General features: G+C 40.2%; 1 protein-coding gene across 11 annotated transcripts in view; it reads left to right on the top strand.

Annotated features, from left to right (window-relative positions):
* Positions 1–24,842, top strand: part of LIMCH1 (LIM and calponin homology domains 1) — a 166,818-nt gene that overhangs the window by 45,944 nt on the left and 96,032 nt on the right. For 9 of the 11 annotated variants that reach the window (XM_048941432.1, XM_048941434.1, XM_048941431.1 and 6 more), the window contains exon 2: positions 16,739–16,809. In XM_048941432.1, coding sequence (XP_048797389.1) covers positions 16,739–16,809 — 71 coding nt within the window. Of the gene's footprint in view, positions 1–16,738; positions 16,810–24,265; positions 24,285–24,842 lie in introns of those variants that run through there. The other 2 variants (XM_048941441.1, XM_048941442.1) reach the window with 2 other exon arrangements.

Raw genomic sequence — 24,842 nt, 5'->3', positions numbered from 1 at the left:
TTAGTCAGCACACACCTTATTTTGTTTACTAAATATCTTGCTAAGAAGGGATGATTTTGTTTGTTTTGATTGTGAGACATGCAAGTGTGAGTCCCTGTGAGGCTGCTCTGTGAATTTGCAAACTGATAGAACCTGTAAAATGTGTTAGCTGGAAAGATTCTCAAATCCGGTGAATTGCTGGATGTTCTTAGCTGCAAATCTGTAGTATGAAGATTTTAAAGTCTTTTATAGGGAGAGATATAATAGATTATAAATAAATACAGGAGTGATTTCTGTGGGTAAAGCCATTAGGAAGTTAAGATTTATCAATGAGTTGGGGGAAAACAGCTGTTCCTAATAAAATCGATATAATCAGGAAAACCATTGTTAGATTTATTTCTTTTTTCCCCATCTGATTTCTTTTGCTACAAGAGAATGGAACAAAGGGTTTTGTTTATTTTAGGGCACTTAAAGAAACAGCAAATCTCAACCTTGCAGACAGTAGCGCCTTCTCTAGCATAAATGGCCTGCACACAGCTGAACTGCTTCATGCAGAGGTGGTCCCTATCAAGAGCTGAGCGGGTTTGTTTCCACTGATCTGAATAGATATTGGGATAGTTTTTATTGCTTTGGCATCAAAGGGATATTTAGCTAGACATTAATTTCTACTTCTGAGTGGAAATGCTTTTTGTTACTCTTATTACAAAACTAGGTAAAACAGTGTGTTATAATATCATATAATAACAACAGTAGCAACAGGAACATTGTCAAACAGAGGTGAGCTGATACATGGGTGGCAACAGCAACCAGAGGTGTGTTGAAAGAGTCAGTGAAGATGAAGGATTCTGTGAGCTGACATTAAGCATGGGCAGAAATGAACACTACAAGTTCATCTCCTTCACTCAGTATTGTGACAGGTCACCTGGATGCATCACCTTGGATTGCTGTTGTTTACATATGTTTTTACTGCTCATTTTCCACATGTGGTTTATTTCATCAGAGTAAATCAAGTACAACAGTCCTGGGTGCTGCATGATCATGTAGGTTGTTAACTTTCACAGAATAGCTTGGGTTGGAAGAAACCTCAAGGATCATTGAGTTCCAACCCCCCTGCCATAGGCAGGGTTACCAACTGCTCAATCACGTGTACATCAGATAGCCCAGGGCCCCGTCCAACTTGGCCTTCAATACCTCCAGGGATGGGCATCCACAGCCTTTGTGGGCAACCTGTTCCAGCATCTTCAAGACCTTGCCTTACATATTAGAAACAACTTCTGCCCAGCTTGCTCAATTTTGCAAAGGTTATGTTGCGGAAATTGTAGCAGAAAGAAAAAAACAAATAGCAGATCTGGGCGTCTAGAGGTAACAGCCTGCTTCTACTCAAGAGCTCTGCAAAAGACATCATCATCTGTTGGTGATGTAGCAAGGGACAAGCTTTTTTTTTTTTAATTATTCCATTTGCCTGTTCAATATCATTTCTTAATTTTGGCTTTAGACAGGGCTATTCCATCTTGTCCTCCTGCATGAAGCAGGAATGAACGTAATTTTCTGTAGAATCAAAAAGAATGCTATTAGAATCTGAGAATCTCTGGTAGTAAGGCAATTAATCTGCAGTTTGTCTCTATAGAATGTCACTTTGGTTCTCTCAGAAATATCCTCAGTCCATTTTCTTGTACAGAGTTAAGCTGGGGAGGACAAGAGAGAAAATGGCACAACTGAATCACAACAGGATGTGGTTTTGTGGAGCAGTTCAAGAACCAGTTGTGATGCTTTCACCCTGAGGGGAAGCTGAACACCACACTGCTTTCACTCCCTCTCCATACAAGAAGAGGGGGAGAAAATACATGGAGAAGTGCTCAAGGTTGAGATAAGGACAGGGAGATTGCTCACCAATTACCATCATGGGCAAAACAGATTAAATGTAGGGAGCTCAATGTAATTTATCGGCTATTACTAACACCCTAGAATAGTGAGAACTAAAAGAAAACTGAAAACACCTTCCCTCCCCTATCCACACTCTTCTACCTCCTCTCCCCAAGAGGTGCATGGGAGGGCGGGCTGTAGTCAGTGCTTCATCTCTGCTGTTCCTTTGTGGTCAATCTCTGCCCACGTAGCTCATGGCTCAGCACTGCTCGGCAGTGGGTCCCTTTTGGAGCAGCTGGAGCTGGCTCTGATCTGACATGGGGCAGCTGTTGGGCTCTGCACACAGAGAGCACCCTGCTACTGAAACGTTGCCAGGTAAACCCAGTACAATTCCAGCCTGGGTGGAGGGTGTGCTGAGCATTATTCAAAACCAGGCTCCAGTTGCCCAATATTTCATTTGCATTCGCTTGCCTGGTTCAAATTGCAAACCATGCTACGTAAAACCAAATTCTAAAGTGATCTGTCTGGTTTTAGACCAGTAACCAAAGACCACAAAGTAACCTACTTTTATTAGTCTTGGAGAAAATTCTAGCGTTTGTTGGCTTGTGGTTTGGATGTGAAACATGCAAAATATTATTTTTTCTGATGGTGAATCTTTTTTTTCACAGTAACAGACATCCAATTTTGTTCCATTATATAATGATTCTTCGGATAAGCCATAAGAATATAGAATTAACTTTTGAGGCACAGTTTAATTAACCTGATAGATGTGTATTGATGGAAATGCCTTGTGTAGTTTTGCAGTGTTTGTCCATGAGAACAGAAAAAGAATAACTGGAATGAATGCTGTAAGCCCTATTCTTGTGTTCCTAATGTTTGGACAAACACGGGTTTTGTAGTTTTTGGACTTGGCAGCTGTACTTTTCTGTCAGGAGTTAACTTGCACCAGAAGGATTTCTGTCTAGCTCCTCATGTGTTTTCTCTTGTTTTAACAGAAAGCTGATGTGGTGCAACACCATGCAATCAAATACACCTGCACTGCTTGCTCTCTCTTCCTTCCCATTTACACCTTTCCAGCATTACCTCTGCCATCCACTGGGCAAGGCAGCAGAAAGGTTATTCTCCTCTCTTTTAATGTACTTTCATTAAATTTATTTGCTCCCATGTAAGTACTTGTAGTATTAAACATTTCTATCTGCTGCTGTTTGTTAGAAGGAACAATACCTCCTTTTATTAATGAGGGGTTATAAGTGATGACTATAAGCAAGTATCACTTCAAGCTAATGGGAAGAAAATCTCCAGCAGATCTCTAAAGCGTGGAGTCAGAGTTCGGAGTATGTGAAAGGCTACAAATGTGCTGGACTTATTTGGCCACCTTTTGCAGCTGAGGATAAAAACAGATGGTTGCAGTGTGCTGGTATTCCTATTTTGGCTAAAAAGACCAAGCTTATGCTCAGATACCTGGTGCCTTTCGTCATGTACAAAAACAGGAATGGTAGGATTGATACCAGGAAAAAAAATAGCTTTTAAAACAGATTAACTGGTGTAGCTAAGTCAGGCGGTGCTGCTGGTGTATCAACAGATCAGTCTTGGCAAAATAAGTTTGCTTTTGTGGTGGCCTCTGCAGCTCCGTGAAACACTTCAATATTCTGCCCATAGTCTTGCAGTGAAAAATTAGAAAATGTATTCAGAAACTGGATTGGTCATTTGGATGGAACTGTCTTTTCAGTGAGGTGTGAACTGATTGTTTTGTAGCAAAGAAACGTGTGTTTGTTGTGTTTTCATAGCCTTGTCTTTCTCTAGAAGTGGAGATTTTGATGAAATTGGGAATATTGTCTTTTTCATGTGTTTTTCCCCCTTCTCACGTGAAGCATTAAATGCGGGCTCTTAATTCCATGTAACAGTTTGGCATCAGATGGCTCTTCCCACTATTTTGCCTTCCTCCTTTCTAGTGGGACAATATTTAGAATAGAGGTTTTAGAATTTGCACCTTTCAGAATTAGCTCGTTACACAATAAGCTTTTAATTTTAGCCAGGGAGAAAGAACCTTTGAGTTCTTCCTGAGTTTTGGTTTTTAAAATATCACGAGTTATTATTTTAGATTTTAATGCAACCCTGGTGTACTTAGAAGCAGAAAGGATTGAACAGACTATAAGTGCACTTGAATTGAACAGCAGAGCTCCTGCTGTCATGCAAATACCTTTTCACGTTAAAGAACAAAGGGAGATAAATACACCTTCCTATGAGTGAGTGCCTTCTCAAATGAATATTTTGCAGTGTTCTCCAAAAAATGTTGGCTGATTCACTGAATATCGGTATTATTTAAATGTGTAGCATTGTCAATTTCTTTTTCTCTTTTTATCCTTTTTTCCTTTTCTCCATATCCTTTTCCTGAAAGTTGTCTGTAATTTCGCTTGTAAATTAGAGCAAACATTCTTATTCTGACAGATGAAATTCTTAGTCAGTCTGAACATGACACAGAGGGCTGTGATGCACTGGAACAGGTTGCCCAAGGAGGTTGTGGACGCCCCATTCCTGGAGGCATTCAAGGCTAGGATGGCTGGATGTGGCTCTGGGAGCCTGGTCTGGTGGTTGGCAACCCTGCACATAGCAGGGGGTTGAAACTTGATAATCATTGTGATCCTTTTCAACCTTGGCCATTCTGTGTTTCTATGATTCTATGATTTTTCTGTTTGTGAAACAGCAGTATCTTCCACATTGGGAAGTACAGCATTACTGAAGAGTGCCACATACTTACGCTTTCTAGTGGGAAAAAAGTTTCTGATGATATTTATTTGCCTTTGGTTTCTTCTGCTATTTGAATGATGTGTGAAAGTCAAAAGTACTCAAATTATTTAGTGAAATAACTTGAATAAATTTTCTTTTTATGTTGTATGAGGAATGAATTAATAGATAGTTTCAAGATCTCTAGATTTTTTTTTTTTTTAATTTATTTCAGATTTGGAGACAGTTGCCATTTGTACATGAATGCTAAGAGGTACATGGAAAAGATATTTTGTGACAAGAAACTTCAGTCATGCTTTTTCCTTTGTTTTTGGCAGATGGAAACTGTGAATTAATTCTGAAAACTGGTTTGCTTTCCAGCCCTTATAATTTAAAGATACCTTTCAGTATTGGATTCCAGTGCTGCACGTTCAGTGTTGTTTTGGAGTTGCCCTGCTGGCTCAAGTGAGGTCCTATAGATTGGTGGTGTAGTAGAAGCATGAAAACGTTCATGGGACAAGTCTGATTTCTGACAGGGCTGTGGCCAATTCCAGAGATTTTTTGAATTGTAGAAATGTAGCAAATGTTTTGAGACTTTCAGTTCTTACTGTTTAAGTTGGAAATGTTAAGCATGTTTTTAATAGGCTCCTTTTCCACTATTAAAGCATTACAGTGAAATAATTACATTCCTTTCAATCCATTTCAGACCTTACATGGCTTCCACTAACAGTAAAAATAAAAGTAACAGCAATTAAAATAGTTGTTAGATTTTCTTTTCTTTTCAGGAATTTACTTGCTACAAGGCTAAATAAGTGAATTTTGTAGAAGGCAGTTTCTTTTATTCCTGTCTGTATTTGAAGCAGATGCTTAATCTGATGGTTCCCAGCATTTGTTTCACACAGCAATGAACAGCAAAGAAAATCATTTGTTTGATAATGCAATGTTGCTTGTTTGTTTCTTGAGCCTTGGTCTGGGTTTGTCATGGCTTCGAAGCTGCTGCTTCTGGAGCCGTAGCTACAAGCGTGCTGCATAATGGATGAGTTGGACGGATGGAGGCAGCAGGTGTTCCTGTAATGGAAAAGAGCAGTGTTTGTTATTGTTGTAAGCATCATCAATCCTGCTCCCTTTCTCGCTCTGTTTTCAGTGTCCTCCAAACAAAGACTCCCTGTATCTGGAGCAGCAGGGGAGAAAATAGCAGTAATCTACCCTGTGTAGTGTTGCTGTTTTGTATCTCAGGGGCAGCCTTTAAATGGATCTTGATTTGATGCTCTGGATCTATAAGTGGTGTGTTTATCATTGCAGAGGGACAATGATACAGATTTATGAATTATACTTAGCAGAAAACTCTATAAATGCCTACAAATAACTGTCCTATTCCAGCTAAATAGGATGAATGAAAAATGGATTTCAGTTCTAGTGCTCATTACACACTGCAAGATGGTCTGCCTCTCCGGGACTGATGTGCTGAAAGATAGGTCTAAACACTCTTCTCTTGGGAAAAGAGTAATTTTCAGGGAGAGCAGAGGGGAGAGAAAATTTTGCAGGAAGGGAGAAAAGGAGATTCTGGTGCTTAGTTTTGTTCAAGCCTACCACTGATTGTGGAAGTGTGATTACAAGAGCACTCTGGCATTTGAAATCTTACAGTACTTTATTTTCTATGTAAGGCAGTCAAGTTTAGCGTTGAATCATATTAGCTTTGGGAGAGACTTGCTCAAATGCTTTGGTTCATTCTAGCTGTTCTTAACTGTTTCTTCTGTCTGGTGCTGTAATGGAAGCTCTAATTGCCTTCTGCAGAGATGTTACCTCTCAGGACACTGAGGGTGTGGAACAAATGGGGGTGAACAGAAAACCAGTTTCCTTGAGTAGAGGCTGCAATAGACTTTCTGTTCAGAGTATAACGCCATCATTTCGAGAGAAACAGTTGTTCCATCTTACCACGACTTATTATCCTTTCCTTTTCCTTTTTTGTTTCTGCCTTTTATGGCACTGCTCTCTTTGACAGAAAGGATGTGCCATCCTTTCCAGTTTTCTTATAAGAAGTGAGGAGAGAGGGAAGGTGGTGTGTTTTTTTTGTTGTTTTTTTTTTTTGTTGTTTATTTTTCAGTTGCCATACAATGCGCAAAGTGAATCAAAGGGTCTTTGCCTGTAGATTGCAGCAGCCTGACTTAAGGTCACAGTTTAATTTCTGCAGGAGCCCTTAAGGTTTCAGTAAATCTACACTGGCCACTGTAAGTCTTTCTCTGGATGAACTTCAAACCTGTGTTGTAGCCATGTCTCTAGTTCTGTCTCTGGCCCTGTCCCACTTTACTGAACTGCTTTGGTAAACCTTAGACCCAGTTTATCACTTTGTCACTCCTAGGCTGTAGGTTGTTAGCATCACCCAGCTTTGCCTGATATGCTCAGGCCCCGTGTGACTGTGTCCTGTTTCGAGGCTGGGTGTGATCTGCCGTAGGTCCTTGCTGCTTTCTTAGCACTGTGAGCCTGGCTCCACCCTAGCCTGGTGGCCAAATGGTGCTTAAAAGCTGGAATATCATTCAGAGGGTAAATGCTTTTCCTTAGCTCGTCTCTATGGAGGCAGGATATAATAATAAATAATAATCTACATAATAAATCTACTTCCAACAGGTTATTAATGAAGACCTCAAATGCGTATGACCAAATTAAGGTTATCCTTTTTCTGCATTCTGTGGTTTTTGAAATGAGCATTTATTTTTTTTTCCTGTTCAGAAGCTGATAGCTCTGCATTTTTTTTGCACATGACTGTAAAGTTATGGCATGCAGTTCCTTTCCTGCTGGAGAATGTGCCAGGTGATGAGAGAGAGAGTCTGGAGGGAACATCCAAGGAGCTGAGATAGAACGCTGAGAAGTGTTATGGTTTTTCTCTCTTTTTTGTTTGGAAGAAGCAAAGTTTTGCAGTTACTCTTGATATTAGATAAAATCTTTTCAGCTTTTAGCACTGTCTATGTGAAATGACTTATTTCCCATAGGCAGTTTCTTGCTTTGCTTGCTTTGGGCTTGTTTGCAGAACCAGATCTTTAAACATCTTGCTGAGCTACACTTTTATATATATATATTTAAATTGTACAGACTGTAAATGGGGCAGTTTACATATGGACTTGTCTTGATACGACTTTAAATTTACAAGCTTCAAGGTAGACTGGTGCCTAGTGATCCTCATCAGTGGCATTTCAGAGGCTCCACTGTGACCTAAAGGCATAGTGTCATCTTTAAATGGTTGGTTAAATTCCATAATGATTGGCTCAAGTGAGCACCTGATTTCTTCAAAAAAGGAAGCTAGTGTCTCTTGGCAGGCATTTTTCATTGTGTAATTACTGAATTTTGCAGTCTGTCAGTTGACAGTGGCTAATGACAAGCTGAACTTGTAGCTTCTTGTGTTCCTGTCTCTGGCTTCTAGTGTGTGTGTGATCTTGAAACTGCACATTCCTGACACAAGGCAATGCACTGGTGTCAAAAAGTTCAAGTTCTTTGTCCAAGGAGCAGCAGACCAGTAAAACATAATTGCATTGGTAGTAAAAAATAGGTTAAAGCAGTGTGAAGGGGTGATTAACCAATCTAGATTCTGCAGTGATGCCTCTCTTCATTGCTTTAAGGGAGAGATAAGCCATTGAGCTCAGTTTGGAATCTGCTGCTTGAGTTTTTTCTCTGTCTTTCCAGCTGTAATTAGTTGTCAGACAGCCCTGAATCAGAAGTGTGTAAAGTTCTAGGTTCTCTTCAAGCTGGAGGAGAGAAAATATAGAATTTTACTAGGAGATGTTTTGATTTCAGCATTTAGATGATACAGTGTAGATATCCTGGAGGAATGTTTTTTCAAGCATCTGTGGATTTGCTGCTGTGAGATTCAGCACTAGGAAGGGGGTAGAATGGGTGCAGGTTTGGGTTTTGTCTTCTAGTTCCTTGCGCTCTCAGAGATGCCCAGATGCCTGATTTCCTGTTTTGTTGGATAGTTGCTAGTGTAATCAACCTTAGGCAAAGGAAAAAATTTCTGCAGACCTCTGCTAAAAAATGCTTTGCCTGATTTAAAAAAAAAAAAAAAAAAAAGTGAGACTGTCTTTTTAGACTAACAGCTACACTGAGTAGCCTGAGTGGCCAGAGCTTGAGTTCTCTTTCTATCAGCACTGGTTCTAGCTTCAAGAAATACCATGTTAAGGCAACAGTGAAGTTGAAATGAATACCTATTGATTTTAAGAGTAGATGCCTACGTAGACTTTTTCTTTCTGCATTCATCAGAAGAGGAACAATAGCACGGCAGTGCAGGTGTTTGTACTGGCAAGTCTCAGGGAATCATAATAAAGAAGTTGGAAAATTTGTAGTAACTTTATCAGCCTTTCATTTTCCAATGAGCAGACTGTTTAGCCTGGTTCAGTAAGAAAATAACAAGACCCTGGAGAAAGGTAAGCCTGTAAGGTGTTTGCGAGAGCTAGTAATCATTAGTCATCTGCTCCTCTTCCCTTCAAAGGTGTGGCTAGGAGCTTCCAAGAAGGACTGGTTTGCCCTGAAGTGCAATGGGCCATAATAAAGGGTGCCTCAATTTACCTAGTCGGCAGCCAAGAGGGAGCCTCCTCTAGGTGCTGGAGTGAGGCCAGGCTCTGTGGGAATGGCTGGAATGAGCTTTAATGAGTGCCCTGCATCAGAGTTCATTCTGCACTGTTGTTTTATGTTGTTGCACTTGTTGAGTCTACATGGTGTGTACTAATCCTGGTCTCTGCTCTTCTCACATGCGTGTGGGCTTGTTCTTAAAGAAAGCGCTGCGGAACTACAGGATGTATCATTATGATTAGATGCTGCTGTTATCAAATAGAAGTTGTTTTCCTGAAGTAATACTTAATTTCTCCTTATTCTCCCAAAGAGAGGATGAATAAGCACCTGACTGGTAAATCTATGCAAAAGCCTGCAGCTCCCCCTTCTTTAAAACATATTGCTACTTAAAAGAGATGATGGCTCCTACAGTACAGGAAATAAGGGTGGTTTTTTGTTGTTGTTGTTGGGTTGTTTTTTTTTCTTTCATAGATGCCTTATCTTTATTGTTTTAAGCTATAAAAAGATTCCTAAATTGAACCACTGATTGAAACCAGATTTCTTAGGGTATTCTCTCATGTCTGTTGCCTAATATCTAATTTTGACAATACTGCATGAAGTGTGCAGATAAGAATTTAGTTACCTATATAAAGAAAAAATAATAACAAAAGATGCAATAGTAATTTACTGGCTCTCAAATACAAATTTAATGTAACAGATGACCTGATGCTAGCTGAAGGGTTTAGGAACTGTTCTGCAGCCAAGAGAAGTCTGATGGAAGTTGTTTTTAAGTTCTCTCCTGCTGCTCTTTGCTCTTTCTCTCCACAAAATGTTCAATGTTTAATGAAACATTTTCTGTTCCACCCTGCCCCTAAGGGAAGGCTGATACGTTTGGCAATGCACCTGAGCATGTGTACAAACAGAATAGGGAGAAGAGATGAAAAAGGAGCCTGCCCAGTGTACTCTGTTATGAGATTTTAACCCTGCATAGCACCTTGCCTGTCAGCTTCAATTGTGCTACCAGATGTCCTGGCAGAGATGTGCACAGATCACTCTGATCATAAATCCAAACAGTGTATGGCAACTCCATATGTATAATACGTGTATTACAAATGAAGAACTTCAATACAGAAAGCTCTAGTGACGCATGGAATTAATGAAATCAAAACCTTCTTGGACTTAACTTTAAAGCCTTGGATAGGTAATAGTTGCTGATGGCAGTGGTATGTTAATGGAGATAGGAGAAATCGTGATGCCTGTGCTTTATCAGCAGCAGTAAGCCTCATTCACCTGCAGTTGTCTTCTCTCATTGTGCCTTCGCCATTTAATGGGCAGAGCTATAGGGCAGATTTTCAGAGGCAGATCTCTTTTGGTGTGTTCTGAAACAACAAGGAGAGGTTATAAGAGACCCAATGATCTCAAGACCCAAGTCACCAGAACAGGGGCTACTCTGTGGTTATTCAAAGTCACCTTGTGATTTGTCTTGAGCATAAGCAGAGCTCTGTTGTTTTCCTCTTGGGGGAAAAAAAAAAAAAAAAAAGGTTTAATAGGAAGAGTAGAGATGGAGTGGGAGTTTGTACTTTTTTTCCCCTGTGTTTCTTTTGACAGGTTTCTTAAATGAAGTGCTAAGTGAACCTGTTGTTTTTTGTGCGTGTTAAATATAAATGTGTTTCCGTTCTTAAGATCAATTGTTCACTAAACTGTGCAGAGGAACTAAAATTAAAAAAAAAATCAGATATCACTCTTGTTGAAAAATGCACTGATGGGATCCTGTAGCAAAGAAATAATTCCTTTTTGTGGGGGCTTAGAACTGGGAGTGTGTTTGTGTCAGTTGCTATTGTTCTTTCATGCTGAATGTTGACTGTCGTCTAACCCAGCTGATAGAACTGTAGTGAAGAGGGGATTTTAAAGCAAACAGAGGAAAATATTGATTTCCTATATTTTATGCTATTGTTACTAGGAGAAACAGAATCCCTATAAAGTGTGATAAAGAGCAAGTCAGCTCTCTGTCACTTCCAAGAATGGTGTGTAGCAAGAGAGAACAAAGGAGACTTCAGAATGGCTAGTTAACTTTGCAAACTGCGGTTAAACTTCTGTAACCAAGAAGTGGAAGATCTGAAGATAAATGATATCAAGTGCTTTCTTTACAAGTTAATCTTGCTACTTAGGTGTGAATTCTTATTCCCCTGCATTCTTTAAACTTCAGAGCTCTGTACCGCAACATTTCAGGTGGTTCACTGATGGCTGCATTAGCCATTCTGATCTCATGCTGACTTTGTCCAGAAATCCACACCAAAGATACTTAAGTTCTTCACCCTTTTATTGATTTGATAGTAAATTACCTCAAAACTGGATAGCCTTGTGAAGGTTTCTGCAGAGTGCTTGTTATGATGCTGAAAGATAGGTACACCTGGACCAAGATGTGTTGCTCTGTGTTCATGCAGTCTCCACGTTTCTGTGCTGGCTTCTAGCTCCCTCATGACTTTTATATATGTAGCTGCTTAGAACTGGGTTATATTATGATAAACATTGTAGCATTGATATTGTAGCAATTTAAATCCCTGTGCTTTTCAGTAGAGAGAGAGCTCCTACCGAGTTGTTGCATTGTGTTTTCTTTTACAAACAGAGCAAAGCTTGTCAGAAGCAGGAGCTGGTGAAGGCTCTCCTTCCGTTCAGTTCTTGTTCACAAATGCAAAGCAGACTTTAACTTCATCAGCATTGTTTAGTTCGGTACTATATAAAAGAGGAATTTAATTTGCATTCTTGTGTTACTAGCTCAGATGTAATTCTGGAAATTAGGAGATAGGAATTTATTACTCTGGAAGTGCCTATCCTGACTGATATCTTAAAAACAGCCATACATCATCTATTGGTGACTTGTGTTGCCTGTTGCTTATATGATCCAGTGCATCCTATTTACATACTGGTGATTGTTCAAGCCTTACTTTCACACCTCCCTGAAATAAAAGTAGCATGTATTCTAGTTTTGTGATGTGGACTTTTTACTTATATCAAAATTGATATGAGAGGAATAAAAAGATTGTACAAAATGGGAATGCAGTGCACTTCTAAAAAGAAATGAACAGCCCACCAAGTATCTTGAAAATCTGTTCTTTGCTATCATAGAATCACAAGGTTGGAAACAACCTATAAGACCATCCAGTCCAACCGTCTCCTCATCACCATTGCCACCACAAGCACTAAACCACATCATGCAGCACGTCATCCAGACACCTCTTGAACACTGCCAGGGATGGCGACTCCACCACCTCCCTGGCAGCCATTCCAGTGCCTGACCACTGTGTGAGAGAAACAGTTCTTCCTTATGTCCAACCCAAACCTCCTCTGATACAACTTGTGGCCATTTCCCCGTGTCCTGCTCGTTGCCTGGGAGAAGAGGCCAAATCCCTCTTCACCACAACCTCCCTTCAGGAAGTTGTAGAGAGCAATGAGGTCTCCCCTGAGCCTCCTCTTCTCCAGACTGAACAATCCCAGCTCCCTCAGCCGCTCCTCATAAGACTTGTGCTCCAGACCCCTCACCAGTTGTTGCCCTTCTCTGGACACGCTCCAGGACCTCAATGTCTTTCTTGTAGTGAGGAGCCCAAAACTGAACGCAGTACTCGAGGTGTGGCCTCACCAGTGCTGAGTAGAGGGGGATGATCACCTCCCTGCTCCTGCTGGCCACACTATTCCTAATGCAGGCCAGGATGCTGTTGGCCCTCTTGGCCACCTGAGCACACTGTCGGCTCATGTTCAGCCGAGCATCAACCAACACCCCCAGGTTCTTCTCTTGTTCACACTCATCCAGCCACTCATCCCCAAGCCTGTAACGCTTCATGGGGTTGTTGTGGCCAAAGTGCAGGACCTGGCACTTGGCCTTGTTAAACCTCATCCCATTCACCTCATGTTTCACAAACTCTCAAAAGTAATGAGTAACAAATACCTCTCACTGCTGTGTCTGTATTTTTGTTCACTGCTTTATGTGCTGTTTTCAGGCATGCACATAGAAAATCAAGATAGCTATTTTCAAAGTGTTGTCCGTGAAGACCTAGTGTTTATTCATCTACTGGTATCTTGTTGGCTGACATACATTTCACCTGAGGACATCATCTGCTAATTTGATGCCTTTCTTTTTCGTGCCCTTAAGCTGTTTTGACACCGGAGGCTTTGCAGGCTCCATCTTATGGAGCACTAGCAGCAATAAAAAGTGCAAGGAAGGAAAACAATGTGAACTGAAGCTTGGTGAAAATAGAGTTGTGTAATATGGCACTGGTTAGTGACTGGATGACAGCCACGAGAGATGACATAGATTTAGTGGCATGCGTAACTGCAAAGAACAAAGGAGTTAATCAGCAACAGTGCTGTATATAAGAAGTATTACTGTGTATAAATACATATTAAAATTGTTGCCTAAGCTTGTGATAGAGGGTCAGCCTGCTGTGGTTTAGTGTCCTAATATTCCTTTTGTAATAACTTTTGAAATTCATTTTAGGTTTGCTTTTCTGTGTTGCTAAGTGTTAGTGAATCTGAGAAACACATCCGGCAGTGGAATAATGGCTCTGTTTGAAGATGCTTGCAGCTTTTTAGAGAGGAAAATATTATCCAGATGATGGAAAAAAAGAATTCCTCCTCACATAAATGAAGCACAGTAATAAATATATTGTTTCACTTCTGTTCTCTATTTTTGCATTACAGTATGATATGGAAAGACAACTCTTCCTATCAGCCTTACAGAACTTATTAAAGTGTCAGGCTTTTCTTTAAGACTGGTTCACAAGGTTCAGCTTTTTCCTTTTAAGACACTTATAACTTTTGGGCTCCTGCACTGCAGAGAATTACAATGTGCTGACATTGCAGCAGTGAGTAAGGAACTCATCACTGGATCTTGCTTTCCCTGGGGCTGCCAAAGTGTGTTTGTCCATACCTGTGACATGGTTCAGTTCTGAACATCAGTTCTCTGTAGTGTGAAAGCTGGTGGCCTAGAAGTCTGTTACTCCATTATTCATTTTTCTGGACATGGCTGCAGATGTACAGCTTTCTTCTGTCCAGTAAAGCTTGGCAAAAAAACTGAGCAGCAGCAGCACAAATATGAGTGCTGCTTACAGCAGTCACTGTAAGAGGATAATCTGGTGGGAACAGAACGGTGCTGAGATCATATTCACAGTATTAACATAGGCCTGTGAAGCATACAGCAGTTTTGTAATATCGTGGAAACACATGTTTTCCATGTATATGCATGCATGTATGTGTGTGTGCACATGCCAGGAAATGGAGCTCTAATTTCCTCTGAAAAAAAATGAATACAGCTGTCTTGTTCCTTTCAGTCACTTTTTGGGTTTATATTTGATATTTATGATGTCATCTTCACACTTACCTTGAGTTTTTAGCCTTTATCAGTTGAGCTTTTCATGCATGTTAACTAGCTGAGTCAGGAGACTTGTAGCTGATTAATGTTTCCTCTCTGCAGCTGGGGCATCTAGAACAGGCATAAGCCTCTTGATGCCTCATTTACATCCAGTTCCTTTTTAAACAGGCTTGCACTGTTTCTAGACCTTCCCATCTTTCTTCACCTGCTGTCAGTTCTTGTTGTGCCTCTCACTAGAGTTGTTGTTCCAGCTGTGTATTTGCATTTCGTGATTTTATTCATGCAGCCAGATAGCATAATACTAAACCCTCCTACATCAGCAGTAATGACAGCAATACTCATGGGATAGCTGTTGGCAGGTTGATTCTTACTTAACTGTGTTAACAGTTTTGGTACTGCTCCCTGGTGGATCTGGATGTTCAACAAACACACACAAAGATTGAGTTCCGCAGCTGGAACTTTTGTTGTTGCTTTATGTTGAGGAGTGAAATACAGTGACTACTATCTCTTTTTTTTTTTTCCCTTCACAGAGGTCTTCCCCTATGAAATAAGTTTTGTTGAAAGAGTTCTTCCTATTCTCTCATATTCTGTACTTTATTCTATGCATGAAATAAATATCGGTTTTGATGTGCTCAGTCTGTGGTTCATCCCAAATGTTAATGATTATGTTGTTACAATTTCCCTCTGTCCCAGCAGATCAAGATTAGAGATGAAACTCTAGGACTAGGGATAGTTTAGGTGATTTCCGACTGGCAAATTGTCTGGTTTCTGCTGAAATATGAGGGCAATCCAGTGCCTTCTTCTACTTCACATATTTGAATAAAGCATGATTGCTGACTTAAGAGTGTGAAAGAATTTGAGTTTGTAAATTATCATATCAGTTTGTGGGAGAAATTCTTTCATACTGAAAAAAGAATATGTTTATAAGTAAGTGGAGGATTAAGCTTGAGGCTTCATATTTGCACTTCAATTAAAAAAAAAAAAAAAAAAAGTGTTGTCCTCTGTCTAAGGCTGTGCGTAGTCACAACCAGCATTTGTGAAGCTAGTGCAGCCGCTAATCCCGTGGGAAAGTGCCAAACTTGTCAGCTTTTATAAATTGCTGTCTTTATGACAGGAAACTGGGAGGGAAGGGTCTTGTATCTGAATGGAACAGCAAGGAGAAAGCTGGTATGTCAGGCAGATGTATCCCCGAGCCGCTGTTCTCTATGGCGAAAGCAATGCCAGGAGTACGGGTCTTGTTGAAAGATTGGATGGAGTCCATGAGAACTCAGTGAGCATCCGGTAAATGTTTTGACTGGATGAAAAGGAGGCTGGAGGAGAAGACCTCTTGGTGAACAATTGAAAACAAGGCGGGCCTTCTTGTTTCTTTTGTTCCTAGCATGGCAACTATTTTTACATATTTGTTGGTAGCAATAGTGTGCTTTCTCTACCTTTACCTGAACACATCATAGGTGGTGAATGGTTTGAGACTGAGTGTCAAGCCATTGTCAGCATGGCAGTGAGTCATACACAGGAGTTCTATCATGCTTGTAGCATCTGCACCTTCAGGCAACGTGAGGGTTACTGGGTGTTTCCTTGATGGCCTGCCTCTAAGCAGCAGAGGCTAGCTTAAGAGTTTATTACACAGAACATACCCCCTGGTATAAGCATCCCTGACAGGGATGAGTAGGTGCCTAAACTTCAGCTTCCGCTGAGTTTATATTCACCCTCACAATTTGTGATGTGAAATATTTCATATGACAAGGAGTACTGCGGAGAGTGTCTGAAGGGCTACAACAGCGTTTCTGGTTGGATTTGCTTATTCCATAGAGGTGACAGATTAAAGACCTGAAGTTCAAGTCCAATGCAAATTTTTTTACATGGTGCAGAAAAGCAGCACAAATACATAGTTTGTCTAGTTTGTCTAAATACAGTAGTTCTGAAATTCATAGTGCTTTAGAATAAAATTTTTAAAATGTTCTGAAGGTTTTGGTGTCATCTTTGGGCTTTCTTTTTTTTTTTTTTTTTTTTTTTTTTTTTTTAAACATCAAAGCAACAGCTGTTATAATCCGTAATTGCATTAGCCAGAGTGGATACTTCACTCTGTGTTAAGCAGCTCAGTGAAATAAGAAGGAGGAACCTGGTTGATATACACGATGTAGCCCTTTGGCAATGCCTATCAGGTTCAGCTGCTTCCTTTGCAGCAATTGCTTTATCTGTGTGCTATGAGTTGCTCTTGAAAAGAACACCTTTTAATGTATGCCACTCTTGTTTCCCTCTGTGTTTTTGCAGCAAGTGACTGGCAGAAGTTTTGGTGAGAAGGACTTTCGTTCTGGATTAGAAAACGGCATTCTTCTGTGTGAGTAAGTAACACAGTTTTGAGTCTTGAACGCATTCTTGACTATAGATGAAATGAGCTTTAGCTAGTATGTCTGATTGCTGGTTTCCTTTTGCAAGTTTTGACGTTGTGCATGCTGGTTATTTCACTGCAGCATCCTTTCAGCACCAACACTATCTTGTTACAGTGAGAATCAAGATGTGGCTTAAAGAAAACAAGTTTTACAGAGTGCTTCCCTCACTCCACCCCAGCTCCTTAGTAGAGTTATGTAAAGTGAAAATGATGTTTTCTTTTTGGTTTCATTTTAAGACGTTAACCACAGATTGGCTAACGGTGTTCCACACGTGCCTGCAGATTTCTCTGCTCCGGTGAAGTGTTTTGGACCAACGCCAGGTTCAAGCACTGTCAAGAGTTAACCATCTGAACACCATCAATACTCAGCAGCTTTTATAGTTTCTGGAAAGTTTATACATCCTCTGAATTTTACCTAAAGGTGTGTTGGAATGATGTGTTTTGTAATTTTTGGACAGGCGATGCAAGTTGGCTCCTTCATGTTTCTCTCTGTGGTTTTAACAGCAAGTTTTTCAGCAGTCTTCCAAAAACATGTGACCTCAGATGCCAAAGCTAGTGACTTTAAGGAGAAATTTGGAAGTGTGCTCTGTGCCCCTAGTTCTTTGAAAATCCCATGCAGGATGTCAGGAGTTTCGGAGAATTAACTGACCTGAATCATATGTATGCACTATTTTCTTTCCCTGGGAAGGCAGATTTGTCAATAAAGTGGGTAAAAGCTGTCTTTGCACACCAGAAGGATTAAACTTATGCAGAAGAACTGAATGGATATTGAAATTTATGAAAGAGATCTCTTGAGACACTTAGCCAAAGCACTTCAGCAACTGTTTTTTCTATACTACAAAAGGAGCAAGAACATGGAGTTTGTTTTCAGTAGTATGGTTGAGCTAATATTCTGTAAGTCAACTGTAGGTAGCTTACAACAGCTTCGAAACTTACTTATGCAAGTACTGCTGTGTATCTCAGAGGTGTAAGTAATCTTCAACTTCAGCAGCTAAAGAGTGAAAGAGCATAAGGGAACTGATCTTGTTTAATTGTAGTTGCATGTCTTTGCTGAGGAATGGCTTTGAGAGGAGGGAGGTGGTTGTTATTGTTGATCAAATGTGTAAACTCAGGAGCAGCATTGTGTCCATCTCTCTGTATGGAAGGCTGCCTCTTATACAAGGTCTCACTCTCCAGTGTTCAACAGAAGTCACCTCACAATGCCCGTTAAGTGGTTAGTAGATAAAATTCTACTAGGCTACAAAGCACTTTGGCCTTGCTAATGATGAACAGTTTGAGGCCAGCAATAAAAACATGCTCCTTCCTGCTTCTGAGTTCACTGTATGAACTCAGAAACTTGGAAATATAACACTGAGGAACTCTTAATGCATTTTTGGAAAGAACAAACTTTGGCCTCTAATTTTTGTATCTCTTGCTCTGTGAAGCATTGCTAGTAAAGTTACCACAGGCAGTATCTCCCTAAACCTCGTTTGTCTCAGCTGACCTCAACAAGTAAATGAAAATTGTATCTCAACGTCTCTGAGAAGCTGCTGAAGGCAAGAAAGGAATTCTAGGTGTTGCAGGTTTCTGAAGATATAAGAAGTCATTACCTTTAGCCCAGTTTATCTGATTTGTTACTCAGAAGTTTTAGGAAGAAGCTGAACTTGTCTCAGCTTACCCCCGTGGAATGGCACTAATTGGTAATGCCATTGGCTGACAGCTCTGCTGGATGTTTATGGGTGATGCTTATCTGAGCTTGGAGTAGTGCTAACTTTCATGTGTTTTTTTTCAGTGTTCTTGTTTATTATTGTGTTTTAAGATGAGACCTGAAAGTGAGCCTGGGTCCTGAGGGAACCCAGCAGCAAGAAGGCTGGGAACTAATGTCAACAGGTGGAATCTGTCAGTGTGCCAGGACTCTCCCAAATCCTGCTCCAGGCAAGCTTTTTGTACATAAAAATGGAGGGGAGGAGAGGTTGGCTCCATGGCAGCGTCCAGTCTGATAACAGTTGGACTAGCCATGTGCAAAATGACCTAGGGGACATCTTTGTCTGTCTGCAGCAGGTTGCTGGAGCCTTATGCCAGGCCTCGCTCCAGTTGGTTGCGATGTCTGTGTCCTACACTTGTTCAGTGCAGGTTCCTGTTTCAGCAGAGCAATAACAGAAATCTTTCCCTCTTTTGTGTGCTCCTTAAAGGGATATTTCAAAACCTGTAGTGGCATTCACAAGCTGTTTGTGGCATTTCCCTTCTGTGCTGACAAACCCTAGACTAATAAATCTCTCCCAGCTGTGGTTCTGGCAATTAGCACACTACCGAGATGTCAGTGCTTGAGGTACTACTGTAGCAATCCACTGCAAAGTCTGGCAGACATCGTTATGCTGGTTATAAATCACTCATTCACATCTGAAGGAACTGGGGCTGTTTAGTCTGGGGATGAGGAGGCTGAGAGGAGACCTTGTTGCTCTCTTCAAATACGTGAAAGGTGATTACAGCGAGAGCAGGGTTGGTATCTTCTCACTGATGACAGGTGACAGGACGAGAGGAAATGGCCTCAAGTTGTGATAGGGGAGGTTTAGGTTGGATATCAGGAAAAACTTCTTTACAGAAAGGATTGTTAAGCACTGGAATAGGCTTCCCAGGGAGGTGGTTGAATCAGCATCCCTGGATGTGTTTAAAAACCATTTGGATGTGGTGCTCAGGGACGTGATTTAGCAGAGGGTTGTTAAAGTTGGGGTAGTGTGGTTAGGTCGTGGTTGCACTTGATGATCTTTAAAGTCTTTTCCAACCTGAGCGATCCTATGATTCTATGATCTAGCAACCATGCACTTATTTCAGTACATGAAAACTAATATAACTGTGCCTTGCCATCAGCATGGGCTTTCGGGAGGGCATTGTGCTCTGGCATTCTAATTAGTGGGAAGCATCACACTCAAGTTAGCCACAGGCACCTGAAGACTCTTGTGCCTGATTCCCTGGTAGTGTTTGCATGGTTGCTGGCATCTAGATCTGGCTTCATTATGATACTTTAAAAGCTTGTTGCACTCAGTTCAAGAGCATATTTAACAATGCAGGATGCCATAAAGTTACGCGCTGACAGATGGGAATGACACAAGTTCTTCCTTCTTTCTGGATTTGAAAGCCCACTTGTACAGTTTCCCTGACAGTATCAGCTCTGATTGCTCACCCAGCTGTGCTCAGAAGCCAATGACCCCACTTCTGTTCCTCTGAAATGATTTATTTCATGGCTTTGTAGCAAAGCTGTCTGACATCAGTGCAGATGGTGACTTCAGCAAGGGGCATCAACACAGATAGGAGATGCAATTCAAACTGTTCTTGCTTTATGTATTAAAATGTTACATGCAAAGACTGAGGAGCTTCCTGGCTGCACTCTGCATGCATAGGTAAATGTTCCATGCTGGGGACATGACAGGAAACAATTTGATGGAGGAATACAACATCAACAGCAGCAAATACCCCTTGAAATCCCAATTTCTGCTCAGGCACACATTCTTTTTTTTTTCAGTTGGTTGGTTTATCCTATTTTGTTACTGTTACATAGTTTTGATGTTACAGTTTGACCCAGCTACCATAAGAAGCTAGAATTACCTCAAGAGTAAATTAGTTTGTTATTTAGGGCTGAGTGTTGCTATGCTGCATGTTTAGGCATCAGAATGAAAGTTAACTGCAACAGAAAAAGTATATGCTATCTTCCTTCACCTGCTGTACTGATATTTTAGTATCTCTCCTTGTCCTGTCCTTCTGTTGCAAGTTTTCTCCTTTCACATTCAGCAGTTAAAGAGGATGTGAGGTTTGAAAAATCCAAGTTATTTGCCTTAATATGACTAGCAAAGGGTGAAAGTCCCTAGTAAATAGAGAAATATAACAGGAAGCATTTATTGATAAGCAATTGGCATCATATTTTCTGTAAAGCTTTCTCTGGAATCAAGCCATATGAGGAGTCCAGCCACAGTGTAAGTTTATATTGGTGTTAATGAGATTCTAATGTCAGGAGTAGGACCAAAAGGTGAAGTTCTAATGAGTAGCAACAGTTGGGATGTGGACTGTAGACAAAGGGCCTTAAACTCAAAGCAAATCCAGATTCATATATCTGCACCAGTGATTTGTCTTTGCAGTGAAGTTAAGCAGTGTCATGCTAAGAGGTATTAGCGTAGATTCTATATGTAGAACAGATTATCTGCGTGTCTGCTTTGTCTGCGTACAAATCAATTTATAGCAGTAAATGCAGCCGTAGAAAGTCTTTGATTTTTCTCAAATGTGAAAGTGCTAACACATATTTAACTTTATACCTTGAAAAGCATTAATGCATAAAAGTGAAGGAGTAATAAACATACATGATCAAACATAGGTGCCACTTGTATGTGCAATTCTGGATATCATTTTATGAGCATTTTCCCAAAGCTTTTTTTTTTTTTTTTCCCCCAAGGCATTTATTTTGTAGATTAGTACATAGTGTTATGTAGCTTAGTAAAATGTGCAGAAACAATGTTTATTGTTTTTAGTTAGCACTGTGACTCTGTAACCTCTTCTCTCTTTTGTGAAAGAGCAAATATAGAGGTAGTTTATTGCTCTTAGTCTTGGTAAAATTGGTAACAAACAGTGATGGAGGGGAAAGATTTTATCCTTTTTCTTGTGCAAGCAAAAGTCCAGGAAGGGCCCTTACTTTCAATTGTGCATGCTCTTAAAAAAAAGCCTGCAATCTTTTTTGTACTTTTAAATTTGAGGGGAAAAAAAAAGATAGAGAGAGAAAGAAGTTAGTAATATACATAGATTATTTGAAATTAAAGAAAAAAATGAAGTGTGATTATAAATGTGCATGAGCTGAAAGTGATTGTGATTAAGATTTACTTAATGGAATTTATCATTTACTCTGTCATGAGAATAATTTTCTTCTATAAATAAGAAATCTCCTTGGCTTGTGTTCTTTATGTCTCTGGTGATGAATGAGCTGTTTATTCTCAGAGAGCAGACTTTCTTAAGGCTTGCATCATGGCTATCATGCATCTGACCAAGCTTTGGGCTGGCATGAATGCTGTTTTCACTAAGAGCTGGATACGTGCCAGATCAGTGCAAGTATAACGCTATGGAATAGAAAAACTTCGTTTTTGAGTCAATGTGGTGTTAGGTGTGGAACCTTATTTCAGAGCGGCTTTAGTTGAAAGTATGGCATTTCGTTTTGGCTCTTGAAAAATCGGACTCTTCTTGCAAGCCAATGTCTTTTATTTAAAATTACCACTTATGGAGACCTGGGGAAAATAAGTACGCAGTTACTTTTGTAGATTGTAGGATTTTGGTATGTTGTTTTACTTATCTGCCACTGGTAAGAGCCCGGCATCAATTCAGCGCTCAGCTGTACAGTGTACAGTGCAGATACGTATGTTTAATTAAATTTTGTTTGAATTTGCTATTCCTGGAAGCCAAGAAGGTATTTGAGTTTCACAGGCGTACTTGAAATTTTGAATGTGACCCATGCCTTAAGGTAAGAAGGGATTGGTGTTCTCCTGCAGTTTTCAGGCTGCGTATTGTAAAGCCAAAACATAATCAGCATCGTGGATTTGGCATGGCTCCAATTTAGAGAGACGGGCCCCAAGGCTCATTAAGCATTGAGATTTTGGTTCATGTGAGGACATCTGAAGCAGTTTTATATGGACCCGAGGTTTTTCATCTGTAAGTTTTACTGCAACATTAAGATGATGAGCTACTTATTAGTATAGCTTAGTTTGAGGGGTTAAGGGTGATGGAAACCATAATGTTTAGCTGTGTGCATGAGAAGAAGAGATACTGTGTGCATGAGATACTCGAATGCTATTAAAATGGCCTGTCTTTGTAATTATGTTGGAAAAAAAAATGCATCTCAGCAGACTAAATGGTGGGGTTTTTCCAGTGCAAGTTTGTGATTGACAGAGCAGAAGGCTCTGGAACACTGATCCATTCAAACTGAGTTTTGCTGAAGTGCAAACCAAGGTAATCCTGTGAGAGGTTTCAGCTTTCCAAGAGTGTATGCTTAAAAGCTTGTTTTGAATAAATGCTTTGAGAAATTATCCATTGTTATTGCTATCTTGTAAAATTGAGAGTTGTAAATGTGTCGGTACATGAGATGTTCTGCGTGTCATTCATTGTGGTGGTAGGTTCTGTATAAATAGTCCTTTTAAAGGCACAATCTTCCCTGTTGCCTTCTTGAGCTGCTTTGCAAGACCTCTGTCTTATTCCTATTTCTAGTTGGCAGAGTATAGCCTGTGTTATGCTGTATTTGGCTTGACTTTTCTTAGTCCTACTGGTTTCATAGTTATTTATTCTCTTTTCACTTATCAGACTGGACTGTGAGGCCCTTATATGACAAAGGCAGTTCTGTCTTGCACGTTAAAAAAGCACCTTGTTCATCTGACGCTGAATAAATAATAACAGGGACATCATTAGCAATCACTCAAGAATGTTTTCCCCAAAATATTTTTGTGACCTCAAGAACAACTCTGTATTTTGAAACTTCTTTGCTGCTTCCTTTGCAACAAAATCTTGTGACTTTTTTGTTGTCTGCACTGTGTCAATGTGTTTTGTTCGTATTTAAGATCAAGAGTGTGTTTTCTTCATCTTTTCAACTATTTTGGGCATGTTGGAGGCGTCACTTATAGCACAGGTTTAAAATCTGTAGATACCAAAACTGTCTGGACTAGTAATTGTCAAGAGCTGAAAAGCTGTTTGTTAAAATATAAATTTGTAAAACTTAATTTTAAATAGAGAATTGTCTCCTTGAAAGTTTACTGTGGATAGGATTTAGTGGATAGGATTTCCTGAACTCTCAAATATGAAATACCTTTTTGCTTTAAGTGTAGGTCATTAGTCAGCTTTTCTTTTTAGGAATATGATCTGCAGTTTGAGCTAAGAACTCTGTTGGATACATACCCATCCAGCCTGGATTCATCTGTGAACCACACATCATTTCAACCTTTCGTTTTTCCATTTCTGAAGCTTATTCTCTGAAATTTTTCCTCTTAGAAGCTAAGTCTTCTTGGAGGCTGGATTTGGCAGCCATCCTTTGAATATTTTCTTAACTGACGCTTTCTTGCAAGAATTTCATGTGCAGTTGTCTTGGTGCTTTTCAGATCTTTTTAGATCTTTTATCAGCTGTTGCCTGAAACGCCTTCTTTTCCTGGCAGAAGCCTTTCAAATTCTTAACCAGTGATAAACAACCCCAGGAAGGTCTCATAGGTTAGTCACACAGCGGCTAGTACTGATTTCAGCCTGTCGGTCCTACTGCAGAGATACCTTATCTCCTGGAATTTCAAGCCTTGGGGACGGTACCAAATAGAGCAATTGATTCTCCACATACGTACCAGAGCTGTTTTTCACAAGGGGAAGGAAGTGACCTACCTTCTCCCTATAAGAGTGGGAGAGGATCAACTTTCCATTGCCTCTGTGCCCTGATATTTTCATAAGGTAAGGCTGTTCCTGCGCAGTCTTAGCAAGCTGCACGTAAGAGCTGACCACTAAAGGATCTAAGTCAGTGCCTGGTTGAGAGGAGGGGTGGATGCGATGGATGTGTAAATGTTGTGTTGAAAGTGGAAAGAGAACTTTAAGGAGAGAAGTGAAAAACAGGGCTGACTTGTCTCAGGACAAGTGCATAAATGCCAGAAAAGCTGGACAGAAATCCTAGCTGAGAGTTTGAAGGACCTTGGTAATGAGTAAGGTGTGTGCATGCAGCGACTGCTGTTTTACATAGGGAACCTGTAGAGCTTTGGTTTTACCCTGTGTTGGATTGCTGTTTTGGGGGGGTTTGGTGGGATTTTATTTTTTTTTCCATCATATTATATTTGAATTCTTTTCAAGAACTATTCTGCCTCATGTATTTTCATTTTGCTATGTTTTTTCTTCTTTTACTTTAAAATGTTTCTTGAGATTTCCTCGTCATTTGTTCCTTTTGGTTATGTCAGAGAAGTACAGGATATATCAGAAACCAGAATTCCCTCAGAAGGAAGAGTATGTTCTTTCTTTTTC

This window comes from Lagopus muta, chromosome 4, assembly GCF_023343835.1.
Source record: "Lagopus muta isolate bLagMut1 chromosome 4, bLagMut1 primary, whole genome shotgun sequence".
NCBI classification, from domain to species: domain Eukaryota; kingdom Metazoa; phylum Chordata; class Aves; order Galliformes; family Phasianidae; genus Lagopus; species Lagopus muta.
Note: the sequence above shows the minus strand (reverse complement) of the source record. Positions and strands in the feature narration are given on the sequence as shown.